Genomic DNA, 10380 nt, shown 5'->3' on the forward strand with positions numbered 1-10380 from the left:
TCCCATGTTTCATGAGCCGAAATAAAATATCCCAGAAATGTTCCATATGCACAAAATGCTTATTTCTCTCAAATTTTGTGCACAAATTTATTTACATTCCTGTTAGTGAGCATTTCTCCTTTGCCAAAATAATCCATCTAGTTGACAGGTGTGGCATATCAAGAAGCTGATTAAACAGCATGATCATTACACAGGTGCACCTTGTGCTGGGGACAATAAATGGCCACTCTAAAATGTGCAGTTTTGTCACACAATGCCACAGATGTCTCAAGTTGAATGCAATTGGCAATCTTGACTGCAGGAATGTCCATCAGAGCTGTTGCCAGATAAATGTTAATTTCTCTACCATAAATCGCCTCCAACAACATTCCAAAGGCCACAATCAACAGCCTGATCAACTCTATGTGCAGGAGATGTGTCGCACTGCATAAGGAAAATGGTGGTGACACCAGATACTAACTGGTTTTCTGATCCATGCCCCTACTTTTTATTTTAAGGTATCTGTGACCAACAGATGCATATCGGTATTCCCAGTCATGTCAAATCCATAGATTAGGGCTTTGTGAATTTATTTCAATTAACTGATTTCCATATATGAATTGTTACTCAGTAAAAAAATTGAAATTGTTGCATGTTGCATTTACATTTTTGTTCAGTCTACTTGTACTAACCATTGTTTTGATCTGGCATTTTAAATTATATAATTTGCTACAAAATACAGTACAATCCTTCACCTTGTTGAATAAATAATGTAACTACTAGGGTGCGTTTTACCTCCCATTACCAAATAAACCCTTCATTGATTAGTGTTTAAGTAGGGCCACGGAACTAGAAATAAAATGTCTTTAATAGAAAAACAGATACACAAGTAGAAAAAAAGTACCTCCATCGAGAACATCATGTATTATAAACTGGGTGGTTCAAGCCCTGAATGCTGATTGGCTGACAGCCGTGGTATATCAGACCGTATACCACGGGTATGACAAAACATTTATTTTTACTGCTTTAATTACGTTGGTAACCAGTTTATAATAGCAATAAGACACCTCAGGGTTTGTGGTATATGGCCAATATACCACAGCTAAGGGCTGAATCCAGGCACTCCACGTTGTGTCGTGCGTAAGAACAGCCCTTAGCCGTGGTATACTGGCCAAATGCCACACCCCCCCGTGCCTAATTATAACATCAATGGTCCAACATAATACATTCACTTAAGGCACACTGCACCTTAGCCCCAGGTTAACAAATGCTTGTATGAACACAGGATAAGCTAGCCCAGGGCCCAGTCTTAGCCTGGGGCTAAGAACAATGCAGTGTGAGAAGGCTAATAGTGCTACTAATATACACAGAAGCATAAATATTCATAATGATTGTGTGTGATCAAACTCCAAAAGACCTGAAGATGAACAGTAGCCTATACAGAAGCCACTGACAAATCTTCAGCCTACCTCTGGTTCTCAATCTCAACAGTGTGATGCATCATAGCAAGGAACTTGTGTGTGACTGGTTTGTTAGTGTTCACCACAACAAACAAATACAGAAAGACCCTAGTAAACAATGCAGCATTCTTCCAGTCATGATGGTGTGGGACAATCGCTACTCCGTGTCCACTAAGTCTTTACCCACACCAGACCTTGCTAGGTAAGATGGCCCACCTGTGAACTAAGGGTTCTTTTTGGACCAGGCTTTTGTCTTCTGTTCAGTACAGACCTTCGCCCAATGAGATTACTGAATGAGGCGGTAGAAGAGCCAGCTGCCGAACACCAGCCAGTGGCCGGCCCAGTTCAACTCTGACCACTTCTGAATGGTGTGGTTGGCCACATAACCCTGAGAAGGAGGACAATGGTGACTAAATGTGTATAAGTAATATGTTCATATAGACCACTGTTTAATTCTTATGTTCTCCATTAACTTGGCCCTAGCCAGCAGTAGCAGGTCATTGGTGGGCCTTACCTCCTCTGCAGCCAAGTTGTCTACTTCAGCGTCAAACAGGGAGCCCAGGTATGTCAGGTGGAAGATGGCCATGGCACTGAAGGCCAGGTTGATGCCATACACCCACAGCTCCTACGAGAGAGGCACAGATCATTCACTACACTGGGGATGTGTTCTGAATCCCAAACCTCCCCGCAATGTGCACTAGCTAGCTCACTCACCCCACATGGACCCATTCAATGTGCACTAGCTAGCTCACTCACCCCACATGGACCCATTCAATGTGCACTAGCTAGCTCACTCACCCCACATGGACCCATTCAATGTGCAATTAACAATAGGTTCTCTTATGGAAAGCATCTTCAAAATATGATATACAAACTTGAGTGTAAAACATTCCTGGATGCAACAAGCATGTACCTTCTTCTGCTGATGATGGCAATTGTTGGGACACTGTTTGGACAGGATACAGGCACTAAAGATGGCTGCCAGCCTCTTCCTCAGAACTGACAGAGGATGACAAGACAATAAGGTGATGTACAACCTTTGAAACAAAACTCACATAAAACAAGCGAGCATGTGAATGTGAAAAGCAGATAGGCGCGGTAACTTCACCATGTTCCACGTAGGTGATGAAGCCCAGAGACAGCAGCACGGCCCCAAGATGGAAGCTGAGGCCCTGGAGAAAACAAAATGGCAGGTTGGTTTTACAACATCGGAAGCTGATCAACCAACTATTCACTTTGGCCTCAGCCAGAGGGATAAGGCAGTGACATTTTCAAAATCAGAACAAATCTTACTAAAGCAAAAAAACAGTATTAAAGTGCAATGGTGAGTGACCTTTTCTGAATCATCACATAAGATGACATCACTGAGTTGGTTGACTCATACTCACATGTAGCAGGGCACTGGCTGTGTAAGTCACAATGATGGAAGAAAATGTGCCAAGTTTCAAAGCACTTTTGAAAACATCTATAACAAAATGGGGGAAAGACACAGTAATCAGTTGACATTTTAATGTGTAAAAAAATAAATATGGTTGGTTAAACAGGGCCCATAGTTCTAACATTTCTGTCTAATCTGTTTATAGTAAATTGAAGGTGTAATGATGCTTACATATGTTGAGCCAGCGAGACATGGGGATGTTCCAGGAGGTCACCACCAGCACCATGGACCTGGGCAACTCCACATTCAGAGGCTTAACCACTTTCAGATCCCTAAAAACACATTTTGTGCATTCATGCACACACACATTATTTTCACATATCTTATCTAGACAGATATTACAATAGGTACATAGTATAGTAACACAGTGTCTATCACAATACTGCAATTATAAACTTAACCTACAGGCAAATTGATAATATTTGAAATATGTGTACCACTAATTGAACCACAGATCGTATGAATTGAACTCCCCATTTGACATTGTCTTTGTCTTCAGTGAAACCTCCTCCTGCCAGCACAGTAGTACTTTCACTGAGGTGGCCCACAAAGTAGTTACTGAAGTGGAAGGATACAGCATTCTCATACGCATGGAGCCACCTGTACACAGGGAAAATAGACAGGATAGCTCTAAGATACTGTTTATAGCCTTTCTTCATTCAGCAATAATGCCAGGAATAGCAATATGCACTGACACCATCTTGAAGTGTTAACTATTGCTACTACCACTGCTTGTCTGAAGAACTTTGCTTGATGTTCTTCATCACAATAACCCTTACCTTGCTTATGTGCCTCTTGGAAGCAGAGGAACAGAAATAAATGGAAATCACTAATATAAAGTTGGTGTACATTCACATATCAAAATAGCACTGACATTGGAATGACCAAGGAATTGCTCAGTGAAACGTGCACTCACGTGCGAAGTCCTCTGCTCCCGTGGATTGGAATGAAGTAAGGGAAGAGGTATGGGGCGACGCAGTTGGATATCACCAAGCATACCTGGCATTTCACCAAGCTGACTGAAAACTTCTGGAGCCAGGACCAACTCTGGGGGACAGAGAAGCCAAGTTAAAAAAGGACAGATTTTAGCAGCCATTTTGACTTAAAGCAGCTACAGAATGTGAATCTAACTGCGGTGAAAAGAGGTGTAAACTTTGCACCAGCGCAAACACTTAGTAAATCTGAACCAATATGTTATAGGCCTATATGTCAAATGGAAATTCAGATACTATCCAGGAATCTATTCAGCTTTCTTTTAACAAGTTGACTGAGAATACATAATTTTTTTGCAAAACAGTAGCACATCTCTTCACCTGTGGCTTACCAGTTTACGGCTCTCAATGGCCTCTTTGTAGCTTGAGTAGCTAATCCAGGGTCCAAAGATGACAGTGCCCACAAAGAGAATGTAGCCTGTGAACTCCAGAGGGTTGGGCACAGCGAGCACAGTGCCTCTGTCCAGGTCAAAGGCCAGAGAAATGGCCTTCATGGCCACCACCATCTGAGAACCTGAGGAAGTGGGGATGATAGGTAAAGCATGCACAGTTGATCCTTCACTAAGAACTCAATGTAACAGGAGGATGTCCGTGTCTGAATCTATAAAATCATGCATTTGTCTCATACTGCCTTTCCATCCAACCATTCACATCTGTGCAGGACATTTACCTCTCATTTTATGCCAGGTCACTGTGTCAATCATATGCAGCTCTCTGGAGAGAAAAAAGCCCAGGAGAAAACAGTTAAGTGGAGCAACATTGCCTATGATGCAGCATTAGCAATAGATGGCGTTATCATTTTCATTCATTACCCCATGAGTAGATAGATGAGGATAGTGGCAGAGAGGAAGATTCCTCGGCTGCTGGAGTGGCGGTTGAGGAACAGGACAGTGTAGCAGAGCATACTGAGCATTAACACCCACACCATGGACTGCTCAAAGAACAGGTAGAGGGCATATAGACCCGCTGACACTGAGCCAAAGTGTTTCACAGAGGACGAGAGACCTACTGGAGGACAGGAAACACTAAGTACCAGGCTGGCACCACCAAAGGCCTTTGTACAAATTGGGGTACTTTTCTAGACATCAGTAAGGTAATACTGAATGATTTATCTGTCATCTTTACATGTGTCCCACACACTGTGGATTGTGTCATGGCAAAGTATACATTACATGATTCAGTCTTTGTCTCTAAAGTTTGGCACATCCTCTGTTTAATCCTCATTAAATAATGTTATTGGTCAAGTGTTCAAGTGAACTCACCCAGCCTACAGAGGAGTCGACAGAGCAAGCAGAGGAGCAGTAGCTGCCAGACCTGTTCCACTCCCTGCTGTGCCGTAGGGAGCACACAGCTCTCCCCTAGCTCCTGGAAGAACTCTATCCTGCTGAACTCCATGGTGTAGCCTCAACTCTGCCTGGCTCTCACTGGAGTGGAGAAACATGAAAATAATGCAGCTGTATGTGTGTGATCAATGTTAAAAAGGCATAATGTATAAAATGTCCTACTGTTCAATTGTCAGTGTAATTTAAATTAATGCCTTGGCTTTCTTGAGTATAACTTATTATATATTATGAGCTTGGTACAATGGCCCACAATAGGTTGTAATCAGGGTTGTGCGGTCTGTCCAACGCATCACCGGGGGCAAACTACCCGCGCTCCAGGACGCCTACAGCACCCGATGTCACAGGAAGGCCAAAAAGATAATCAAGGCCATCAACCACCTGAGCCACTGCCTGTTCACCCTGCTATCATCTAGAAGGCAAGGTCTGTGCAGGTGCATCAAAGCTGAGACCGAGAGACTGAAAAACTGCTTCTGTCTCAAGGCCATCAGACTGTTAAACAGCCATCACTAGCACATTAGAGGCTGCTGCATATAGGCATAGCCTAGAAATCCCTGGCCACTATAAGGAATGGTACACTAGTCACTTTAATAATGTTTACATATATGGCATTACTCATCTCATATGTATATATATTGTATTCTATTCTACGGTATCTTACCAGGTAGCCTAGTGGTTAGAGCATTGGGCCAGTAACCGAAAGGTTGCTGGATTGAATCCCCGAGCTGACAAGGTAAATCTGTCGTTCTGCCCCTGAACAAGGCAGTTAACCCACTGTTCCGCGGTAGGCCTTCATTGTAAATAAGAATTTGTTCTTAACTGACTTGCCTAGTTAAATAAACGTTAAATTAAAAACAAATAAATAATAATAATGTTTACATATCTGGCATTACTCCTCTCATATGTATATACTGTTTTCTATACTTCTACGGTATATTAGTCACTTAATAATGTTTACATATCTTGCATTACTCATCTCAAATGTATATACTGTATTCTATACTATTCTACATTATCTTAGTCTGCTCTGACATCGCTTGTCCATACATGTATATAGTCTTAATTAATTCCTACTTAGATTTGTGTGTATTGGGTATATGTTGTGTAATTTGTTAGATATTGCTTGTTCGATATGACTGCACTGTTGGAGCTAGAAGCACAAGCATTTCGCTACACCCGTAATAACATCTGCTAATCACGTGTATGTGACCAATACAATTTGATTTCATTTGATTTGTATTACCGGTATTTTGTGTTGTCAATAATCCGTGTTGGGGAGTAGTGAACTACATGTAGTTCAACAAGTAATTTAATAAATATTCAGTTGCTTCGTGGTAGTTTAACTAAATTCAAACCTTGGTAGTGTTTGCAGTAGTTTCTTTTGCCATGTAGTGGTGAAGCTAACTATACTCTACTTGTTTTGCAAAAAGAAAAGATGGGTGAAGTAGGCAATAATGTTCTTTCTTTTTCAGCATCAGACCTGCCTATTCTGATTTTGTGTTTAAAAGGCTAACTTCTTCCAGTGTGAAGTCATTGGTAGCAAGCTTGGTAAACTGTATTTTCCCCAACACTGTAAATAACGTAACATGTTTGAGTAAATGTCCGAACTCCATTACAAAAGTAGCTGGGTCAAACTGTTGAAATAAAAAATAAGAAATCCTCTAAAACTTTGTAATTTTTAACGAGGTTTTGTCATGTTATGGCAGTGGCTACTAATTTAAGGCGGGGTTGGCAAAAATAGCAAACTTGCCTGTTGCTCGAAGACAATGGTACAAGGCAGAGGCAGCAAGAGTGCAACACATTGAAAGGATAGCTAGCTAGCTTGCAGAGTATTTGTGCCAACTCTCGATATCTGGACGAAAGTTGAAGAAACGCCAACCTCCGCTAGCTAACTTTAAACTTGAATGAGTTGTTCGCTAACATGCAGCCAACACTGCTGGCTAACTAATAAAGCAGACGAAGTGAAACGCTAGCTAACTCGCTAGCCAGCCAGAGCTCACCTGAAACACTTTTCACTTGTCTGATTCGTGTCCTACTCGTCCTGTACTATGCCAATGTCCGTGTCCACTCGTCTCCTACTGAAAATCAAGTTATTTTAGAATCAATATATTCCAAAAATGTTTTGGAATAGGAAATCTCGTGCAACGCATTACCTTGAAAGACATTCGTATTTCGACTCTTCATAATCACTGGCTACACTGTCCACCAGGGGACACCATTCTCTGAGCTCTCTCTGTGTTTGCATGCTGAATGCAAGCGGAATCCACATGCTATATTCCAAATGATCAAGCTGTTTTTGTATAAACCTTATGTACGTGTTGAGTGGGTTAAGATGCAAGTCACACTTTGAACGGATTGGACTGCCATTTTTGTGATTTTGCTCACTGAGAAAACGCATGGCCCCTGCTGTAACAGTGTGAATGTGAAAAACACAATTACTCTAATAACATAATTACACTGGCTTGAATAATATCCAAACATGCATCAGCACCCAAACCTTTGAATCTAATTTCTAGCAAAGCAGCGCAATATCCTACATGACAAGGCTACTCAACCCGTGAGATATGAACTACCACTTTTGTCAGACTTGTGTTACCTTTAACTGTATGTACCATACCCACAGCACTGACAGTCATTCCAGAAACTATATATTTTAAATGTGTAGATTTTATTGTGTAGATGCAATGGATAATTCTTGTGTATTGTGTATTAATGAAAATGTTACATTTGTTTCAAGTAATTCAGCCTTAGCTGCTATTGATAGCTGCTATTGATACCATGGCATGTTGCCTTATTGAAATAAAACCACTCTTTCTTAACTCACACTTTTCTCTTCATGACAGATAATGAGATGTCTTTGCATGAAATAGCCTATTCTATTCAATTGTACACCATCAACCTAAGAAACAATGAAAACCAATATTGTTAGTATGTTAACAAAAGATGACTGTAAATTCATTTCAATACCAGTGTTCACAACTGTAAGCTTCAGACTTCTATTTTTTTGTCATAGAGAAATGAGATTGAAACTGATCTGGAAGAGGGAAGAAAGATGAGAGGAAAGAATAAATGTTTTCCCTTCATCTCCCCTTTCCTTCTGAGGGTCCTGGGCAGTATCCCCCCCTGTCGTTCTGTCTTAATGCCGAGCCTCTTCTCTCTACTTCCTCTTTCCCTCTCTCTTGTAGGAGCATATGTTAAGACTGGGCAGTTCTCTACTAATAAGAGGCTCCTATTGTGTCAGGTTTCTTTTTTCAGTGCAGTAGTAGTGGTTGTTATAGTTTTGTTGGTGGGGGAATGGTGCAAGGCTTGCTGTGCTGGCAGAAGGTTTTTATAGGACTCTTAATGAGTTTACCTCCAGGTGGTCGGCTCTGTAGACCCACTGCTTTGCACATGTTTGTTTGTTCTGCGTTGAGAACAGTCAGGCCCTGAAGAGGTCCACATTTCACCTTCTATCCCCTCTTTCCTGGTGAGAGAAGTTTGTCAGTGAGCGGTAACAGAGAGCATTGACATGAAACCTTGTCATGAATACTTTAAATTAAAACAGATGCACATGTATATGTTCAATATATACTAAGATAATAATATGTTTTTAAGCCTGTTGTTCATGCAGTATATAATAAATGATAAGCAGGCCATATGTGATTATTAGGTTTGTTTAATTGAGTTGCAGTGTTGGCAGTGTCTATGTTGGCAGTGTCTCCCTCACCCCTAGGGAGAGAGGCACGTGTGGCACATTCAACTCCAGTAAATAATCAAACAGCCCTTTCATTCTCCTCAAGAGGTCAGCCCTTTTGCAACACCTGCTCCCACTGGAGGAGAAAGAGAAGCCTCTCCGGGGTGGCGACCTCTGTTACCACGCACCTCCGTGAGGTCAGGGGTCAAAGAGTGACCGGTGTGGCTGCCCATCGTGACACTTCTTCTCTGGGAGAGGTGTCCTGTTTCCCTGTGACCTCCAGGGAATAGAGTGAAAAGTTGGTCATCAGAAGACATTTTCATACATTATTGTATAACAAATAAGTAAATAATTCATTAATAAATGTCCTCATTTTGTGCAGGTCTAGACATCAAAATGTCTCCAGCCATTATAATACTACATGAAAACATTGTCTGCAATATTGTGTTGTTTATTGTATGGTTTATTTTAGATGTGTGTGTGAAACAGATGTAGGAACATGCATGGGGAAACAGCTTAATAACAAAGGCACAGAAATGCCCGGTTTTGAAGTACTGTTTAAAAGATGTTCACAATGTAATAATGTAAGCAGATTGACTTAATTAAGTATTTTTTTCATTTGTAACAATTTCATAATCAATATTTTACAAATGGCAATTGCAAGGGGCTTTGCCTCTCTGGATGACAGCCATAGAAAGCAGGCCGGCAGCTGCTTATAATGTCACACAATTTATATCTTAGTGCATAAGTATGGGGGAGTCCTACATCCCCTTCCCCTCCATACATTATCTATATACCATGAAGGTTATTTGCATACAGATGCCAACTCAGCCTGGCTAGTTGGATGAGAAAGGGGGGGGGGGGGGGGCAATTCACCCAGTCCTTTGGCTCTGCGCCATGGCGACAGGAATGTGGAATTAAAATGACCATGGATACTTCGGAGTGTTGGCCGGTACTAATTAATCTTAGAAGATGTCTAATCTAACAGTGATATTGGCTGGGCTTCAGCAGTCTGCAGATAGATTTTATATTTTTCTGGCTTTCTTTTTGAACGAGGGGGAATGGGGGCTGCTGTATAGCCGGAGGCAAGGTGACGAAACAAAAATAGTCTGGAGACCAGAAAGTGAGTGTGCTTAATTATGGGGGGGGGGGGGGGGGGGGGGGGGGGCTGAGCTGGGTGGGAGGGTGTATGAGGGCAGGTGGCATGAACATCTAGAGTAGAAGGCAAATTGTCTTATTGGGAGGGGTATGGTGGGGGGTCTATTGAGAAGTTGAGGGATGAATGAAAAAAGAGGACTATTGGCACGTTGTCATATTCCCTCCACCAAAACAAGTGAACCTATATTTTCGACATCTGCTGAGCTTATTTGGCAAGGCATGGCAGAATACTATCCACACAGTACTAAAACTTTCAGCGCAAACCCATTGGTGAACACTCCTCTTGATCGCGGTTCTCTAACAACTCCAAATATGTCCTCAATATTTTGGTATTTTAAGT

At 41.6% G+C, this 10380-nt stretch overlaps 1 protein-coding gene across 4 annotated transcripts; it reads right to left on the minus strand.

Annotated features, from left to right (window-relative positions):
• Positions 1 to 1672: 1672 nt before the first annotated feature.
• Positions 1673 to 7452, minus strand: LOC115168256 (protein-serine O-palmitoleoyltransferase porcupine). 4 transcript variants are annotated; one of them, XM_029723348.1, is made up of 14 exons: positions 7363 to 7452; positions 7210 to 7284; positions 5132 to 5293; positions 4682 to 4874; positions 4540 to 4583; positions 4202 to 4383; positions 3794 to 3924; positions 3352 to 3477; positions 3049 to 3149; positions 2828 to 2904; positions 2548 to 2611; positions 2353 to 2438; positions 1954 to 2064; positions 1673 to 1827 (listed from the first exon to the last, which is right to left on the minus strand). In XM_029723348.1, exons 3-14 carry the CDS (start codon positions 5262 to 5264, stop codon positions 1726 to 1728), a joined length of 1350 nt encoding a protein of 449 aa, XP_029579208.1. In that variant the 5' UTR covers positions 5265 to 5293; positions 7210 to 7284; positions 7363 to 7452; the 3' UTR covers positions 1673 to 1725. The 4 variants fall into 4 exon arrangements, with proteins under 4 accessions (XP_029579208.1, XP_029579206.1, XP_029579207.1 ...); XM_029723346.1 differs by having other exon boundaries at positions 4682 to 4877; XM_029723347.1 differs by having other exon boundaries at positions 7210 to 7287.
• Positions 7453 to 10380: the final 2928 nt, after the last annotated feature.

Source organism: Salmo trutta, chromosome 30 (genome assembly GCF_901001165.1).
Source record: "Salmo trutta chromosome 30, fSalTru1.1, whole genome shotgun sequence".
Lineage (NCBI taxonomy): Eukaryota > Metazoa > Chordata > Actinopteri > Salmoniformes > Salmonidae > Salmo > Salmo trutta.